Genomic DNA, 20,664 nt, shown 5'->3' on the forward strand with positions numbered 1-20,664 from the left:
TGATTCCCTTTATTCCAACATGATCACATATGCATAAGTAAAACCAGCTGTTCTCAGGCTTCACAAAAGTGATCTCTGTCTGTGTCAATGTGAAAGGCCAGAGAACCACAGCATTGCTTGGTAGGGCTTATTGCTGATGTTAATGAAGAACAATCATGCCAGAGGAGGAAGTAGCCACATCTCATTTTCATCATTGGTCTGCTGGAAAGCTATGACCCACATTTGCAGTTATCTCCAAGAAAGTTCTCGTTTATTCATTTCCAGTTTGAAAAAGCACAAGCCTATATCTTTCAGGGGAATGTGAAGTTGTACTGCAACTTTCTGCCTGGGACCAATTTTTACACTATATTAGGGGTGGAAGCGATGCAAACTGATGCAAGTGATGCAAGTAATGCAAGTAATGTAAAGAGGAAAATTCACTGAATAAAGCTGACAAAACTAAAAATTCACAAAATGGAGGCACGACAAGCTTTCAAGAAAATAAGAATTGTTAATAATAAATTTGCAAACCTCTGAAATAGAACAGGCACATTTCAAGTAGAGCACCTGTTGAAGTATTTTAATAGCCTTCCAAATAAAAAATGTCATTTCACATTCCTTGTTTCCAGGATCAGATGTCAGTCTCCTTGGAAGCAGGAGGTGCAGCAGATAATGTCCTCTGTTTCACTTTCAACAGTGTTTGCTAACTGTAACTTTCCAAGCATGTCTTTCTGGTTTTCTAAACGTTGTGAGAACAGTTTTAGTTTTTGCAAATGAGGGGAGTAGTGGTATCATGGCAGTTGCACAATTTCCAGAAAAGTGAAAGACAAAGGGCACGCTGGCGCCATTCATGCTGTGCTGCAGTTCACACTCAGATGAACTTCACTCTTTGGAACTGACTGTCCTCAGCACTGTCTGCAGCTGTGAAATTCAGAGCTGTGCCTTGGCTGCTGCTATCTACAGCATGGCACAGTCACACATCACAGGCTGTCAAGCACTTCTCTTATAAAGGAACTAGCACTAAGCACACCTGCACGATTTTGTTGTGATTTCACGGATATCCTCAACCGCTTGGCTTCAAAAGACACGAAATTCATGGATTTACTTCTGATATACAAAAAAGATAATTTAGGATGCATTTATTTCAGGACAAAATTCACTGTGGCTATAGAAACAGTTTTGCCTTCAGTGTTCAGTAAGAATTTTTAACATTTCAGTTAAGGTACATTAAAAGAAAAAGGGATTAGCTCATAACTTTTCAGATATCGTATCTATACTTAATTCATACTACTTCTGTTATTATCAACCTAATTCTTGTAAAGGGAACTGTATTTAGTTTAAACCTATTTAACAGTTTTGTATCTTGTGCTGGAGTAGATCCTTATGGCCAATTCTGACCCATTAATAAAATGAGGGTTCCCTGAAAGCATCAAATAAGATAAATCAACAAATGCAAATGTAGTTATTAAAAAACTTGACCCTGTGCCACACAGTTCATGCATCTGAATGAAACATAGGCCTTACTTTTGCCAATATATGTTACATTTTAAAATCTGTAAGTTGAAACAACACAATACACTGTAATTGTACTGTATTTGTAAAAACTTGTTCAAAAAGAGATTTTTGTAAAAGAACAATCATGAAGTGGAACCGAGCCAGCCAGATTACTGGCAAAGCTTCCTGCTGAATATGATTAGATAAAGAGAAAACGGAGACTGGAGAAAATTGATCCTCTCAGCAGAATTTGCCATAATTATATGCAGGATGAGGAATTAGTTATTATTCTGCTGTTAAATTCTTCAAGTGGCCAGAAGGAACACTCTTGCATAATCTGCTTTTTCAATCTAGTCCATGAAAAATGAAGATCCTGTTAAGAAAAATGGAGATGTGGCTGATCAAACTCTATAAACCTGGTAATTTTTTTTCCATAAGGAAAAGTGGAAAGTGGAAAGATCCATTGGTATTGCCTTACCAGCACTTCTCCGATAGCTTGCTAGCTTTTGTTTAACAGAAGTTTTCATTTCAAGAAATAAAATCACTCCATTTCATACACGCATTAATCCCTGGCAAGTTGCAATGCAGAATAGCCTCACCTCAAATGCTGTTCTTGTAAGGCAACCTCTTTGCAATGGTTCACTGCTAGCATGACCTGAACTCTGTCTTGTTGCAAAAGTAATCACATTGTTGTGATTTGAATTCTTGTGTTTTTACTAATACAACAGGACTTCTCTGATTGCAAACTTCTGTTTATGCAAGGAATGCATGGCTTGGAGCACAGCTTTCTCATTGTTACCTAATTCAAATGGAGATGGTACTAATAAGATGAAATAATAATTCAGAAAAGATACAAAAGACTCATTAACGCAAACAGAGAATAGGGTGTCTAGCCTAACAAGAAGGGGAGGTGGATTGTTCTTGATATTACTGAGTGCAGTGAAATAGCAGCAATGAAATTGTGATAGGTGGGCATTCCTGGCCCACCGGCTGACAGCTGAGTTTGGTAACAGAGGGACCATGAGCAGAGCTATACAAGTAGAAACATCAGTGCTTCTCCTTTCCAAAAATCAGAAACGGTTACATAATTATTCAAACTAGCAACATGAAACAGAATCAGAGGATGAGGAAACAAAAGGAAAAAGCAGTGAAAAGGGACAGCTTGTCCGAAAGATAATAGCATACACTTGAAAAGATCAAGAAAAAAAGCACTGCTATTGTATGCCTCTAGATTAGCAATGATCTTTCCTTAAATGCAGTCTCATTTGCTAATTTCCCCCATTTCTTTTATTATAGAAGTTGCAAACATGATGGTTTCATAGTTCATGACTGGGTGGGTGACCTTAGCTGCAGTATTACTACAAGCCACTCATATCCAGTCTGCTGAGATGGCCTCACTGTAATTCTACTAATTAAAACACTAAAAGGAAAAAAAAAAAGAACAATCTGATTTACTGGTAAGGGCCTAGAAAAATCTTTCAAGTTGTCAGAGCTGAAACACTGTCATCTCCTCTTCACTTCCTGCAGCCCCATGTATAACCCATCCACTTTCCTCAGACAGCAATGACATTTGTCTGCTGGACCAGTTTATCCAGCAGCACATTGGACTGGGAATGCATAGAGTTCCTCTTCATGCTAACCAGAAAGGTGCAACTGGGAGAAATCAGAAAATTAACATATAGACAAAATTTAGAGAAAATGACTGTTACAGTGATTAATATGCATGTGCACAGTGGGGAGTGTTGCAGACCAGTAATGTTGTGCAGTAATGCTTTTAGCAGATATAAAATATGACTGTAAGGGATACTATTCCAGAGAAAGCAGCTGCATTCAAGAGGTGGCTGCAGAGGTGGAAATTCAATTAAAGGCCTTCAGACAACAAGTATCTAGCTATTTGGGCAAACAGCATCTAGAACACTGTCTGGGAACTTTTCCCTAGGAATGTCTTTATTTATTCTGTACATACCACTGTCTCAGATGCAGCGAATACTTCTATGCCACATAATTTTTAGATATTCTAATTTACATATTTAAGACGGAAGCAGATAGCAGCATATCTTTAGAGGGTTTCTCAGAACATAGTTATCCACTACCGGAGGACAGTCCCTCAATTTTTGTGAAAATGTCAATTGATAAGTCTGTAGTCTAACTGCTGGAGGTGTTGCTGGCTGACAAACTAAAACGTATCTACATTTTTCATAGTCATGAAAAGGTGAAAGATAAAATTCCATGGGATAAAAATAATTATGGATACATCATTGGTTTTCTCCAAAGCAGTATAAAAGAATGGTTGGAGGGCCATTATTTGTAAAGAATCAGAATAAATGTTCTAGGAAAAATGGTGACTGACATGAATGTCATGAGGTCATCAGATACAGTTTACTAAACAGCAGGTTTTACTGAGGAAATGAGCTATCCCATTAGCTTCAACTTGTCCCCAAACAAATTTTCATTTACTAAGCACTTTTGTGAAGCATGGCAGTCTTGATTATTGTGGGAAGTCATCAGGGACTGCACCAGAGAAATCAGTGCAAATACAAGTCCAGGAGAAGACATGCCAGTTGCCTTCAACATCAGCAAGTATTAAAATATTAATTAAAGAGAGATAAATAGTAAATATGCAATGAGAGTAAGGATGAATCAAAAACACATTTTAAGCAGACAAACTGATAAAAATCAGCAAAGCAGCTAAAGTGAACAGTGGAAAGCTGACTGGCAGATGACTTTATGCATCAGCAGCATGTGAGGCATTAGCAGTCTTTGTTCTACAAAGTGATTTAATGACAGTACCACTTTCACAATGCTAAATTATTTCCATGTAATCTAATTTGAGAAATTCAACACTTTCCTTTATTTGATGAAAAAACACGATTTTGTAACTTATTGCACTTTTAGGAAGATGTATGATAATTTTGATTTTGCAAAATCTCTACAAACTGCCCCAGTAGAAAGATACTGACTTCTTCCTGATATATTATCAAAAAGCAAATGAGCACCAGTTCTATTTTACAAATGAAATGTTTTTCATAACAATATGAATGAGATAGATATTGCTGACAGCTTGAATAAATAATTTCCCTGGGCTTCTTTCTATCTCTCCGAAGAAGCGTATTGTCATGCTCTAATAATAGTAATAGACTTTTCAGGAGAATAATATTAGATGTAAAAGATGATGCCAGATGATGTCAATGCAGCCAGTACACTTCAGTTTCAGAAGATGACAATGCCTCAGGCCCCAAATTAGTTAATGTCATGTTGAAAGTGAGAAAAAGGAAGCTTAGACCAGGTCGGTAGGCCTAATCCCACACCTATGATTAATGTCACATATTCCCAATTACTACATTTATGTTGTTCAAAGCCACACTGTTTATTTTTGGAGATTAGTGATGGTGATTGGCAACATTTTGCAATTACGTAGGTTTTGACTTGGGATAAAAATACTTTCTTCCTCGTGCTTCTGCATAGGCATTGGCCTAAGGAACACCCTAACAGAGTCCCTGACTCCTCTCTATGCCTGCTGGAGAGGCAGTTGCCTGAAGATGGAGTAAGGCTTCCTCTCCTCATCAGAAGGATCTGTAAAAGTTAATTTTTTGCAATTTTCAAAAGATATGCATGTACTAAACCCAGTGTGCTGAGGAGGAGACAACACTGATGGATTGGGAGAAGTGTACACGATTGCAGTGCAAATAGAAACAACCCCTTTAATGGAGTCATGCTAGTTTGGCAATGGGTGGTCTTTTTTTATCATTGTTTAGTACACGTACATGAAATATTGTGGTAGTGGTCAATTCACAACAAGGTGCTATGTACAGCAGGTACAAGGCATCCGGTATTGCTCCATCTCATTCCTCTGAGCTAATTGTGGAGGTGGAAAGAAAGATACAACTGCCCCTTCTATCTCTTCCATTTATGAATGTGTCAAAAAATCTTGGGTAAAAAAATCAGTTTTTCTTATGCTGCAAATTTGTCTGCTACTACAGGATAGGGGAAGTGTAAATATTTATCTCACTGGCATTTCCTAAGATTTCATCTTTTTAACAGCATAATGGAAAAAACCCCACAGAATTTGAAAAGATTCCCTGAAAATTATATTTTGCAAGCCATGTCTGTATTATTCCCTACAATCTGGTTGCACAATTTAAGCTTTCAACAGCAAAAGGACTAGAAATGCTTACATTTTTGTGTTCTAAAAAGTATCATAAACTGGGTTCCAACAGATTTATACTCCTGATCCAGACTCTTCTGGTTGTAAAGGTACCTGCAGTGAAATAGAAGAGCCAGATGTTTCTGTGACACCAGGCATATGGAAATTTAGAACTGATTCTAAGATGTTGGCAGCTGAGGACCCTCAGCATCTTATAAAACTAGACCCTTAGCTGAGCAAGGCTTGCAGGAAAAGAAAAATCTGTCTCACTTTTGTAACTTAACAGACTGCTCTGATCTGCAATATTGCACTTAAAATATTAAGAAGTGTATCTGCAAAAGAGATGGGAGAAAGCATTCCTCTTCATTTGATGAAATTCCAACAGCGCTACTGCAGTCCCACAAATTCCCACAGCTATTTAAGCTTTCTATCTAGTGCCTGCTTATCTGTCATGTTCATTATTTTCCATTCACTAACTTTGCCAACCCTTAGAAGACAATAAAGGGATTCTGGACACCATTAACTTGATGACCATCTCACATCCCTCCATATCTCCTGCCTGCAGGGACTCTGGAGTTTCATCACAACCAGAAAACATATTCTAAAATAAGTGTCAAAAACTGGCTACAGTGGGAGCTCAAACAGCATCAATAAAATGTGCTAGACAGCACACCGTGTCCATCTATTCTACACACCAAGTCATATGTGATGAAGGAATAAAGAGAAGACAAAGCATTTTGGAAAAAATCAGGTTAAAAGCTCTGGGCATCTGTTTCTCACCATCAACTATTCACACAGTGAAATGTGTTAGTGATTCTACATAATGAATGATTTTTAAAGTGCAGGCCACATTTCCGTTTTACAAAACCCTTTCGGACCTGCTTTGCTACTCAGACTTTTTTTTTTGTCCTTCTCCCTCCCCTTTTGTCACTTTTCACCTTTTTTATTTGCCCTTCAATGAAAGGAATTATGCAGAATTAAAAATAAATAAATAAAAATAAATAAACAAACAAATAAATAAACAGTCAAAACTGCTTTAACTGATACTTATTTACATATACATATTTTCTCCTGTGGTGCATGTCACCTGTAGGGTGGGCTACTGTATCTTCTTAAATAAAAAAATACCCACTCACATGTTTTCAGGTTCAGTACCCCTTCACCCTACAAGTATCACCCAACCATCCCACCTTAACTCACAGGACATAAGACTGATCTTTGTACTCAGTGCAGGTCTTCTCTAACTTAGCAGCATCAACTCTCCATAAGAGAGATACATACACTCTCAGTAAGTCTTGACAGAAACAGGAAAAGGCTCGCAGGACTACAGCACATATTTGAAGTCCAGAAAAGGGGATGACTGGGAATGTAAATCAGATTACGGGAGGGAGCTCTTATGTGTAATGCCATGTGTAGGACACTGGAACAGATGTTGATGTTGATGTGCCACAGCCTGCAGAGCCTGTGTAGACAAGGAGTGCCTGTTTAAGCATTAACCCCACAGGTAGCTGAAGTGAGGTTAAACACAACTGCCCATTTACACAAAATGACACTGTACACTTATGGGTGAATGTGATGCAGCTTCTTGGCTGTGGACAAAGTCCTAGAGGAAGATTTAGAAAGGGTGAATGTTGATATTGGAAATCTTAACTAATGACTCCTTGTGCTTACTTCTCTCCCTTTTTTTTTTCTCTTAAAAGAGAATAAGCATTTTGATCAGAGCATGCAGCCTTGCCAACCACACAACCAGAGCTTTCAACACAGATACTTCCCCTCACCCCACCTCCATCTCTTGGAATACCTTCTTCTCTTGCTTCCCCCTTTTTAAATTAAAAAAAAAAAGAGTCAAATGATAAAATGTCACATGAGCATTCAGGGAACTGTGTGAGATAAGACAGTGTAAGACCATGGCACTGGGTGACAACTAGTTCTGTCACCTGGATGTAAATTGCCCTTCATGCAAAATGGAAAGCAGCAGATTTTCTCAGGACTTCCTGAGGCAGTCAGACTGGGGTTAGTAATTCATGGATGAGTTGGGTTTTATTCATAACTTGGTTATTTTGGTATAGTAAGACCCTGATTTTTTTCTGCCCCAGATGTACATAATTTCATTTGACTCTCACCAAAATTCAGAAGAGAGTTAAAAGAAATTGAGAGCAAGAAATTTCAAAACAGAATAACCTGCTAGCATTTATTTTGCTATTCTATTACAATGTTCTGATTTCCATCTAAACTTTCCCATGGGGATACAGATCTACATTTTACTTTAGCTAAAGACAGAATTAATTTGAAATATTATCACAGCAAAGAGAAGAGTTATCAAGCCACTATCATCTGTACTATGTAGAGACAAAAAGTAAGCATCTTTCTCAACAGAACAAGCAAGAAGTCTGTCACATTAGAGAGTTCTGTGATATTATTTATTGGGTTTTTTTCTCCTCTTATAGCTTAGGTCAAATCCTTGATCAAAGCAACCAGGAATTGTTCTGCTCAGATGGCTTACTGCATTTAAAGTAGGATGCAATTTAGCACTCTCCCATCTGACCAAAGCTAAATTCAGTAAGAGAAAACAATTTCTAAAGACCAACACATCCATTTCCCCCTTGAGAGGCCAGACAAAGGTTGTGGCATTAGAACAGATTACCAGCATCTGCCTACAGTGTGCCTTTGATAAAAGGCACTGTTAGACTGTAATGGCAGCTAGACTGTCCCTCTTTGCAAAATAGCATTAGGTGTTTTCCAGATCCCAGTGTTTGGGTTGCACTGTGCTTGTTATTGAGCACTATAAGAAGCAGTGCAGTGAGATTGGTGTAATAGCAAGAAATAAAAACAGTAAATCACATCTCTGTGTATACTTCAGAGGCTTTGCAATTTTTTTTTAATGCACAGTTTTCTTTGCTGCCACATTTCCTTTGGGTTTGTCTGAGATATTATTAAAGAAACAAGGCAGTGTTTGTTTCAAAAAGTGGTTAATAATATACATACCCCATAGTCTACCATAGCTTCAAACAGTCAATTACTGTTAGACTGTTGCATAAACACATATTTAAGAAGCACAAAATTGTGCAATTATTTACAGGATTCAGTACTTAATACATCATATTTGAGCTCTGAAATGGGAATTACTGACATGATGAAATATAATGGCTCCAAACAAATTGCTGTAGTACAAGAGGGGCCCTGCCGAGCTGTACTCATTAAACACACTTATTAAAAATTCTTACTTAGTTTTTTGAAAATCCAAAATCATTCAGTCACTTTAAAAAGCTCATCATCACCAAATATCTCATCTGTAACTTCCTGGAAAATCCTATGGCTCAAGAGAGCTTTGTTAGTATAGTATCTGAGGACAACCAAAATACTTAGGTTTGTCTTAAAGAATTGGTGTGGAACTTACTGCAGGTGAGTGGCAGCACATTGGTGGAGATTGGACAGTAGCACAAATGAAAAAAACCAACCTGAGTTATTTTTATCCACTGGATGTATTAATTAAGCATAGCCCCTTCCAGAAAGAGGTTTAAGTCCTGCTTCCCAAAAGACAACTGTAGTTAAAAGCCTCCACATTAGTCTGTTTTAGGAAAATGGCAGGAATTATTACTGAAAATATGATCACGTTATATAAATTGGGGCATGTCTTCAACTTACTGATTCAGCTCATTTCTGTCACTGCATCACAAAAATATTGCATTGGAAATAAGACAGAACAAAGAAAAGATTCCAGGTTTTGTTGTATTTTTCCATAAAGTGAAAATTTTATTATTTGCTCTTGATTTGTTATTGACATTTCAGCTAAGGAACGATGTATCTCTAATTCTCAGAGTTCTGTGTTTTTAGAGCAATGACCAGTGCCTGAGAACAACATTTTGACAAAGGTTATATTGTCCTCTAGCAATTTTCAAGTGGAAAAGGTTTGTGGTTTTATTTTATGTTCTGCTGCACATCCCACCCATTAGTTTGCAATTTTAAATCTGTTTCCTTATGATGTGATTACAGGCATATTTCAAAGAAGGTTGATTCCTCCCCCTGTCTGCAAGTCAGAAAATGTTGTCCCCAAAAATACAGATATGCAAGGCTGCTGAGTCAGACCCGCTGAAGTCACACCAGCCTTGCCCTGTACCTGAGCTTGCTGTTAGGGCACCAGACCTGAGCTAAACTGCTGCTCCTATCTGAGGTAGACCTGCCAGCCAGCCCAAGCCTGATGGCAAAAGGCAGTCCTTGCTTGCAGCAGTGAGCAGGAGAGATAGTTCGCCATAATTCATGGCTCTGTGGATTGTGGCACAATCACTGAGGTTTCATATTTGTTTATAGGCTTAGAAAAATGTTAATTCTCAGCTAATGAGACTTGAGGCATGCAATTCTCAGTCAACAGAGCAACTTTCAAACTACTACTTTGCTTGTAATGCCCTTTTGTACATTTGTTATGGTAAATTAAGTGGCATCTTGTCTCAGCCAGGTGCTGGATATTCAGGCTCTGTAACACTCTTAGGCATGGCTGCAGGCTCCATCAGGGGTACTTACACAAAGAACATGCACACCAGCAGGACCATGGGACCTGGGTTGTCTCACTGCATTAGTACATCAGAGGATCTCCATCTAACTGGGACCCTGAACACCCCTACAACAATCTCCAGGTAGTGGTGCATTTGATAACACACATGCCTAGTCTGAAACTAAAGTGCAGTTCAAATCCAAACACACTCTGTATTCCTCTAGGCAGAACTATATAAGTCACATCACCTGAAATGATTATTACTTTAGTATGTGCAGTATAAACAAAAGAAATTAATTAATGGCAAAATGTATTTAAGCACATTCCATATAGACATATGCAAAAGGCTTCCATAAAATTTTTCATATCTGTAAATTAATTAATATAAGATTAACAAATAACGAGACACTACATGTTTTGTAACTAATCCCTGTATCCTCTTTATTTGTGCTCCACTAGATAAACAATGCACTTAAAAGTTCTTTTCACAGAACAATAGAGATTTCTGTTAAGTTCTCCTTCTCCTCTAAATTTTTTTTTCCCCATTTCACTTGAGACTGACAACTCACAGGTCTGATGGTCATCCTATTCCCAGTATCAGAACAGGTCCATAGGGTTCTGCAGAGCATCAGGCTGAGCAGATGCCAGCAGTGTATCTTTGCACCAAGGATTGCTGACTGCATGCCAGTCAGGCTTGGCCAAAGCACAGCTGGTGGTTTGAGGGAGGTGTAGTACTGGCGAGACCACATCTCAAGTATGTGCCCTGTGTGGCACTCCCCAGAATGAGAGAAACATGGACATTGACAGAGTTGGTGGGGAGTATGATATACCCATTTTCAACCTTGGAAATGTCCACATTGTTGGGACAATTGGAGAATTCAACCAAAAAAGTGCTATCTGAACAAAATAGCAGAGTTGTTTCGTGTTTCTGGAAATGTTCACCAAGTAAGACAACATATTCCTTCAAGACATATAAGATCACGGTTTTGAATGATTAAGATCTTTCTTGTATTCTTACCTCACTAAGAGCCTTAGCCCAAATGTTTAGGAGCTTATAAAGCAAATAAAGAATAAGAATAATAAGCAAAGATTGAATACCAAAGGGTAAAACTGATCTTTCATTTCCTGCATTTGAAACACACTCATAACTTTGGAGAGTCCTGTAAACTCCTGCAAGCTTAACATTTTCAGAGGTGGAAAAAAATAAATAGGCCATGCCCTACAAAACAAAGTCCTTCTCTCACCTTTTTTCTTTATGAAGTACAGCGTGCTTTTAAGTTCAGTAAATTGCCTCGAGCTTTACCTGAAATTGCGAGGACTGAGCACTTTCCTGCTGTGCTGTGAGGGAAGGCAGACTTGTCATAAAGAAACCAAAATCACCAAGCTCTATGCTGAATGCCACAGGTTGTCTCTCTCCATATCTGGGCAGCATTTCAGATAGGACCAAACGGTTTAAATTTAATATTCATAATCACACAGAGAAAAGAGGTAGAACTAGGGAGTATGATAAAAAATCATGCAATACTTTCCACTATCTGATCACTGAAATTGTGAACCCTCTCTAACTACCAAGTAGTCTTTATATAGTAGGTATTATACAGTAGGGACCTGTAAAATATTTATTCCAGTAACCCCTGTCTTTCAGGCCACAAAGTTGCATGTGTCTTCAGGACACATGGACCTTACCCCCAAAAGGTAAAATGTGTTTTACCGAACTTACTACAGTTTCTGTTCTCAACTGGCATGAAACTACACCACATGTCAACAAACCTGGTGCAACCTGCCAAATATTTGGGTAGTATTTCCATGGCTGACTCCTTCTCATGGATCAGTTCTGCTCCTTCTCAGAGTCTCATTACAAGGGCAATGTCCATGAGTTCATCGCATCACACTTTACATCAGTTAGAAATGTTCCAGCAAGAGCTCTGTTGTGAGTTTCCCATTCAAAACCTTCACTGGCTTCAAAAACATGGGGGTGGTTTGGTGTGATGTGGAGCCTAACGTTCATAAAGCTGACTACTGGAACAGACAAGATGAAACTTGTTCTAGCTACAGTCAAATGCCTCTGAAATTGAAATAGGTATTTTACTCTAAGGTCAACTCCTTATTAGTAAAGGAAAACATTTTTAAGTGCTTGTCTAAGCAATTTGATAGCAGATCGAAAGGCAGAATGCATTTCAGGATTACTCAAGGAAACAGAGGAAATGAACCATGTAAATTCTTTGTCAAACAGTTTTCTACACTCTTCAGATCTATTTTAAGGTTCAACATCTCCGTGAAGGCCTTGACTTAGTTATATTTCTTGAGACCTTCTGAAGAAATATCTTAATTTTGGTGCAGATACAGAAACCAACCCTAGCTTCAACTGGAAATCACATTTGAATTCCTAATCCCTTATTTCCTTTTGAACAGAGCAATTTCTGAAAGGACAGCTCTGAGGAGGCCAGGAGACCTTGAACACACCTGGCATACACTCAGTTACAGCCTCCTTATCCCCAGGATTCGATTTTATTCTAGAATTCTGTCTGGAACATGTAAATTTTTAAACTTGTTTGCACTTCTATTTATTTATTTATTTATTTGTTTGTTTGTTTGTTTACAATTGGCTAGATAGCCCCTCAGAGATTTTCCACAAAATACCTGACTTATCTTGGTCAGATGTTTCAATGGACAGAAGGAAAAGAGCTTGCTCAGCTGAAACACCATAATTAGCATATACTGTGTTAGCTCTCCGTCCTTCCCTAACCTTCTGGGTCCACAGCATAATTTCCTTGGAATTTGTGTTTGTTTTGCTTTTAAGCAGAAGTGTAGTATTACTGAGAATCACCAGATGGCATTGCTGCAGATAACTTTGATATTTCTCTTTTCCTGACTCTGCAGAGTACTGAGGCACTACTTATTGCAATCTAGAGTAGAGTTTTTATGATGTTACTACTTGAGCTCTGCTAGAGAGACATCATTTTCAAATTAAACATATCCAGTCTCAATTATATATTTGTATGCAAGTCATAAGGTTTGTTTGCAGCAAAGGATCATGCGTGACTGCACAGGCATGGTTTAGAAACACAGACACAAGAAATGTGGGAGTAAGATGTTCTTTAGACTACTTTAACATTTCATTGTTTCTTTGTTACTGTATTCTTTAAGCTCATTGAAATGATTTACAGACTTTTAATTGTTAAAAGGCTACCTGTTTAGTGACTGAATCTATTGGCCAAAGAGCTTCAGCTACAGTAGCTGCATCTGCAAATAACCTGGGATCAAACTGTGTAATAACTCACAGCTCATTAAACTCCTCTGAAGAGATCAAATGACATGGGTTAATTTTTAGTGTGGGCTATAGTGTATAACATATGTCAGCACTTCAGAGCTGCTGTACCTCCCAGCCTTCACAGCCCCATGCCCAGGGATGACCCCAGCCAGAATGCAGCTACCTCCATGGGTACCACTGATGCTGAGGGAGCAAATATGAGGGTGAATGGACCTTTTCAACTGCTTAGCTTTCAAAGCATGATGAAACTGTGACATAGCACTTATTTATATTTCCATATAAAGTGTCAAGATCACTTTTACTCTTCTTCATTTCAAAATGCTTCATTTTAAAACAAGGATAAAGGACAGGTGCAGTTAGGTGGCTATGACCATCTGGTTGTAACCAGGTAGGGGTTGGCCTCTTCTCCCAGGCAACTAGTGACAGGATGAGAGAACGTGGTCTTAAGCTGTGCCAGGGAAAGTTGGACATTAAGAGGAATTTTTTCACAGAAATGGTGATTAGATACTGGAATGGGCTGCCCAGGGAGGTGTTAGAGTCACCATTGCTGGAGGTGTTCAAGAAAAGACTGGATGTGGTGCTTAGTGCCGTGGTCTAGTTGGTGTGGTGGTGTTGGGTCATAGGTTCCACTCAATAATCTCAGAGGTCTTTTTCAACCTAATTGATTCTGTGATTCTGTGATAAAACATCAAGATTCCCTTATGAACAAAGCAGTCACCTCCCAGATACATGCAGACTTTGGTAAGGTTATGGTTTTCCTTCTCACTCACAGTGTAACACTTCATCCCATTGGTGACAACAAGTTTGTGCCTACACTCCCATTTTTACACTTAAGCTCAATTTCAGCCATATGCAGTCACCCCTCAGTGTTTCTGCAGCAGTGCTAAGATCAGTGCAGGCTGCAGAGGTCACCAGTCAGGCAGCCACCTGTAGCTGAGCTCTGTGCCATAGCAAGTCCACAAGCACCAGATTTATAGTTAAATTGAGCACATTCTGAGGAACTGAGCTAGAGATGTTTTCCTAATTGCAGAACTGAACCTCCAACACTATGTGGCAAAAGGAAATTAAAACCTGAGGCTGCCACCACCATAGCAAAGGCTAACAGGCAGAAGTAAGTGTGATTTTTGTCCATAGTGCTTACTTAATATTTTCATCCAGACGCCCTGGAAAGCTGTGGGTCATTGCTTTGGAGGAATAATTTTTAATCCAGTGGACAGGCAGCTCTCCTGTCTTTTCCATCATTATCAAGTTGTCATTTTCCTGGGCTTCCAGCAGTAAAGAGGTTCCCAATATCAGTGTATGATCGCAGCTTTGCGTATCAGTTAATTAAAAGCCATGTCCTTGAGGGAATTGCTAATGTTGATGAAAAGAATCTTTCCTGGTTGAACAGGCAGAGGTGGATTTGGGGCAGGAGGACAGTTCTCTCATTTGGGGATGCTACATCTGTAGTTTAGATCATAACTGCCCTCATGTCTCCCACAAAAGCATTTGAAAGAGCACCTCAGTGGAGATAAGTCCGAGATACTGTTCTCATTTCTTCATGTCTGCCTAGCTGTTGTACCACTTCCCATTTTATTGAAGTAGATAGTAATAGAAACCATCAATGATACCTTTCATGTTTCTCTTCTGTGAGCCAGCCACAGGCAACAGTAGTAGTCAATATAGATGCTTTCGAATGGAATTAATTCAATTCTAATCCCCATTAAACAGATAGTGATATGTAAGTCAGGTGGTAAAAAAGACAAGTTGTCTTAAATGCTACTGGCAAAAGGGATGGGTCCCTGGGAGCCTAAGAACTAAAAAATGAGTAAGATAACTCAGTAAAATTCCCACAGCAGAAAATAGGTACCTACATCAATCTTTAAATGCTTCTATGTACATCCAAAGAGAGTTCTGTAAATAATTCCTCTCTGCATTTTAAGGGCCTCACCACAGAAGTGGTAACCCAAGACAGACCTACTGGATTATGTTTTTCCATAACATAGTTTTGTTCATATAATTTTTAATAAAGCCAGCTACCCAGAGAAGAGACCAGGCCTCTGTTTGTGGCTGTACGACAAAGAAAGGAGCATAAACAAAACATAGTTGACAATAAAGATTTTCCTCTTTCAGGTTTGTCAGTGGTTTTGGCTGATATACACATCCAACTCTCTCCATTTATAGACCATCATCCCCAAACACAGGCATCATTTTCCTAAGTGACGGGAACAACCTCTTACATATAGATAATGAAAATATAGTTGTACTCTTCTGTATTAATGATCACAGTTATTTTTATAAAGGAAAAGCATTAACAAAGCCATTGTCAAAGAACAGAAACCCACTCTGGGATCAACTCGAGCTGATCTAATAAAGGTTAATGCACACTGGAAAATCCCTGAAAACTCCCATCTTTTACTTTTTGCCTCAGAATACATTTGACACAAACTAATACTGCACAATGACGTAATAAACACCTTATGCAAATCTTGTCTTTGTGGTGTGGTGTAAACCCTGTGCGCCCCACAAGGGATATTTCTATAGCAGAAATGCTGTCATGTGAATACTATTTCTTAAGGGTTAGTGATTTAGATGAGACCTGCTCTGCAGCATTGTTAAGAATGCTTTGATGTTTGCAATATACTGCCAATGTATTTCCAACAGTACTTAAACTTGCTACTTTTAGAAAAATCTTGAATTTAGCTGAACATTTATGGCAAAAGGATTGAAAGTGTTTTTTGATGACATAAACCAATTGACAAGCAGCTTTAAAAAAGAGTGGAGGGAGAGATAAAGAATTTACAAGGAATAAACAACTGCACCTGTCAGATAACACACAAAAAGGCAAAAGTTTACAGAAAACAGAAATAAAAAAAGACAGGAAAAGAGACAGTAGGTACAGTGCAACATGTAGTCAATAATAGTCAAGAATATGAATATTATACGAAGATTGTGTAAAACAGTGAAATGGATGCACAGAAGTCAAAAGAAAGGCCTTCTCTCATCCTGCCACAGGTTAAAACACACACATGTAATGGCTCCTGCCTCTTCTTTTCCTGAATGAGAGAGGCATATTTGGATTTTTGTTTGACTTGCTTTTTCTTCCCCTTAAGCACTATTTTGGTGACAAAATCTGGAATTCATCATGGTTATTTCCAAAAGAAAAGCAATATCATACATTAAAAGGAAGGTTGGAAGTCTCATGTTGATACTGAAACATCTCTCTTGCAAGGCTTGAATAGTCTGAACTGCAGAAATAATGTAACAGCAAGATGTGAACGTGCATGTTTAACCTGTAGCCTGCTTCTTTCCTTCTTTATTCCTACCTCTTATATGTAGCCTAGAGAGCTGTAACAGTTTCTCTAAGCCAGTAAACACCACATCTGATAACTTGTAAGATCACCTCATCTTTGTAAAAAACCTGAGCAGAGGGACCCTCCTCTGCTGGTAGGAGCCAGCAGAGCTGCTAACCCAGAGCCTTCTTGTTCAGCCTTGTCAAATTGTGATTGCTCTTTTGGGGAGGAGAGCAAGAGGAGACATGACTTTGAATTTCCCTTCTATGTGCTTTTAGCTCAGAATAAATTAGCTTGGACATAGCAGGAAACACGACTGCATCATCTTGATCCGTGTGTAGTTTGAGGCTGATTAGCCTGTCCAGCTCCCTGGTGAAACACAGACTCTCTTATGGGCTTGGTGCCTGAGAGAGAAGAGCTCATCGTTGCTCTGATGGAGCCGCACAGAAAAGTACTTCCCTTTCTGCCACACCTCTGGATTTCCCTTTGTGTTACTCACCAGTACTGCTCTGGATGGTCCTCACTGTGGTGGTTGTACGTGGGGGAGATGAGGACCGCAGTGATATGCACTCATCGTCCTGGGAACAGCCCTTCTCAATGGCTCTGACATAGCTGTGGCTCCTCATGCGGAAGCATCCTGGCATAGGCAGATCCAGTGCTTCCACTGCCTGAGACTCGAGTTCACTGAACACCGACTCGCAGACAGATTCAAACTGACCGTTCACCTCCATCTCACTCACCTGCAGACAAAGACCAGGCATGTTCAGTACATCCTATACATGGATATTGCATGCTACCTGGTACAAACACAAGCTACAGTGGCACAATGGCCAACATCTGTTAGAAGGTCCCTTTGCACGTGAAGAAAGGTGAATGGCACATAAGCACATCCTGTAGCACAAAGCAAAAATTGTGAGAGGAAAAAACAGTGTATGGAAAGGGGAGACAGAGGCATTGGGCAGAGATTCAGCTGAGTTAGGACTCTTGACTCCTACTGAAACTGGTGGGAAACTGGGACCCCTCAAAGCAGAGTCCGTTTTATGTCACCCTGGGCACACAACAGGTATTGAAAAATAACACTTTCTTTGCGGGACAAGGAAAACCCAAAAAGGTCAGCTTAACCTCAGTACATAATCAGTGCAACCCACAGTCAATCACAGTGATAAACCTGAGCAGCTGGGAAAATGGAGGGTAGAAGTAGTACCAAACAGCTAGGAAGGGGAGATTGATAAGGGAACCAGCCCTGTTGCAGGGGAAAAATGTATAACTACATCTCTGGCTGAAAGCAAGAGACACACGGGAATCCTTAGACCCTGTGTGGAACAAACACTAGGTGGTGACAAAGACTTGCACTCGTGTGGGTTAAGCATGCAGACTAGCTGCAGGTCTTACAAACCCGGAAACCATTTACCTTGGCTTAATTGGCAGTGGATGTTCATGTTTCTAAACTGGGAATCGAGCCCTGAGTTTGGCATTAAAACATCATAATTATCACTGTAAGAAATGTGCAGATGGAAACCAGCACTTGAGGATTTTGTTAGTTTTCAAGCATGCAAAAGGCCAAGGTAGCCAGAAAAGATAAAATTATGTTAGGGTGGTAGGAATAAAACCATTAGAAATTATTGTCCAGGACTAACGTTACGAAGAAAAAAGTTTCGCTGATCTTTGTACACAAAATTGAATAATGTCAAAAAGTAGAACACATTTTTTTTCCCAAAGGAAACTATTTAAAAGAGTATGGAAGAGTAGTAGGTAGTACATCATAAAGAACAATCTTACTATGGCAGAGAATATTCGATCCTCAAATAAATATCTCTGAATTACTGCTTTTTTAAAACAAAAACCCAGCTTCTTCACATTGGCAAATGATTGGCCGACGGCTTTGTGTGTTAGATGCCCAGTTAAATAAGGAGCCTAACCTAATGTTCATGTAGTTGCCTTTGACACCTGAATTTCAATGCTGTTTTATCCTAGATACATCCTGACCCTCTTTTTAGAGTGTCAGCCCATACCCTATGCAAAGTGCTTCGCTACAAAATACACAGGTGAATACTCTGAAGTTGAAGTGTCTAAATATAGTACACTGCAGAAATTAAAACTACAGCTCCACGTTGAATGGCACACGTATTTGTTACGGCCATAGCTGAAGTCCTGGCATCACGGATGTCATGCACTTTTTTGACATTGCAATGACTTGATATGCCAGTTATATGGGGCCAGTATCTGGCACCACAAATCCTGCCTGCTGCACTTCTGGACTAGTGTAAGAAAGTTCTTTCATCCAAGTGATTTACCCAAATGATCCACTTAAGAAAACATGCCAAAAATCATACCAAGGAGCTACAGGATTTAGCAGATGAACTACTGGTCCACTGCTCTGTGGTGTGCTAGCACTTCTGCACTTCTTTCAGATCTGTTCCTTACAAATTCAACTGTACAAGCACGCTGGATGGAAGAATGGGCTATTTTTTGAAATTAAGACTCATAAACTGAATGTGTCACAGTGGACTTAATTTTTCTTCTAGTTTAGAGTGAGCATGAAGAAGTCTTGCAGGATTTCAGGGCAACAATATAGACGGATCTTTGCACTTAATATATATACTGCAACACTTGTATTATATAGGTGAAAAGTTCAGAGGTGCACAAGGTTAAGAATGCATAAAATAGCATAAAGAAAGCTCTAAAGTTTCTAATAAAATTCTGATAAAATTGTAAAATACAAATTACTAAGGACTTAATTTTCCTTTAGCATCTCACTCAGCATATGAACCTTTTTTTTTTAGGCATTCAATAATTTTTGACTGGAGGCACTAAGCACAAGACCCCTAAGAGAACCCTTTTTAAATACACTGTTGGTGAGAAAAATAAAAAGTTAGACTGCTCCTTCAAAGGAACTGCATGCTGTGCCATTCATCCGTTTGCAAAGAGCAGGTTATAGCACTGTCAAGTGTTCCCCTCCCACAAACAGTCCTGTTTCCTTAAAAAATGTTATGAAAATGTGTGGTATGGGATGGCCTGTTTCCACTCGAAGCAAAATTGAGTTTCTCCTATTGCAAGTGTTCAGTCAGTGTCCAGCGTGACAGCTGCTCTCCAGGCTGCCACAGGTGCATGTCACCCACCTGACTGATGGTGCTCATGGCTCTCATGTAGCTCTCGTTGCGGGAGCGGAACTTTGGGGATGTCAGCAGCCCCGCAGGGTCCAGGCTGTCCAGACTCCTATTGATGGACACTTCGCTCACTGCCCTCAGGTAACTGTGGCTCCGGATCTGAAGCTTTGGTGAGTGTTCACTGGATATCCTGGGAGTTTTGAGTAGGAAAAAAAAGAAAAAGAAAGAAAAAAGATATTTCGTCAAATCTAAATGGCCTTGCCAGGAGTGAGAATAACCAGGTGTTTTTCACTGGAACAGCATGATTTGAACAAGTCACTAAACAGTCCTTGTATAATTCTAAAATAAAGATAATATCAGTACTTTTATTTGGATTGCCCAACCCTTTTATTTGGTGGGAGAAAGAGAGAAGGAAGGAAAGGGTTTTCTTTTCATGTTTTTGTAAACCAAGTCTAAGCAGAATGGCAAAATCACTTCCATTTTGTTTACTGACAGCAGCATGGAAAAATTTTACAGTGTACTGACAGTGACAGCAACTAGCTCCAGCAAGCCCCCCACTATCAGGGACTTTTGAAGTGACAACACTGAAATTATTTCAGGTGTTGGATTCAAAAAAGCAAGGGGAGCCTTTGAGATGAGCCCATCAGAGAAAGCCTTGTGTCTTTACAGAGCTCAATGCAGCAACCACCAAAAACAGCTGGGGAGGGGGGGTAACAAAAGAAGAGGCCTGATAGTAAGATTGGCTGGATGATCCTAAACTTATCAGCTGAACGTCCACTTCTTGAAATGCTGCTGGTGATGTGACTCTGACATGTACTCATGTATGTACCCATTAACAGGGCTGCTTCTCTCATGGAGCTTTCAAGGGTGTACAGGTCAATAGGGCAGGCAGATCATACAAAACATGC

General features: G+C 39.3%; 1 protein-coding gene across 7 annotated transcripts in view; it reads right to left on the reverse strand.

The window, feature by feature from the left end:
• Positions 1-20,664, reverse strand: part of DLGAP1 (DLG associated protein 1) — a 416,743-nt gene that overhangs the window by 77,535 nt on the left and 318,544 nt on the right. For all 7 annotated transcript variants that reach the window (XM_039383293.1, XM_039383295.1, XM_039383297.1 and 4 more), the window contains 2 exons: positions 19,769-19,946; positions 17,149-17,389 (listed from right to left, as the gene is read on the reverse strand). In XM_039383293.1, coding sequence (XP_039239227.1) covers positions 17,149-17,389; positions 19,769-19,946 — 419 coding nt within the window. The remainder of the gene's footprint in view (positions 1-17,148; positions 17,390-19,768; positions 19,947-20,664) is intronic.

Source organism: Pipra filicauda, unplaced genomic scaffold, assembly GCF_003945595.2.
Source record: "Pipra filicauda isolate LSUMZ 115617 unplaced genomic scaffold, ASM394559v2 scaffold301_size890592_pilon, whole genome shotgun sequence".
NCBI lineage: Eukaryota > Metazoa > Chordata > Aves > Passeriformes > Pipridae > Pipra > Pipra filicauda.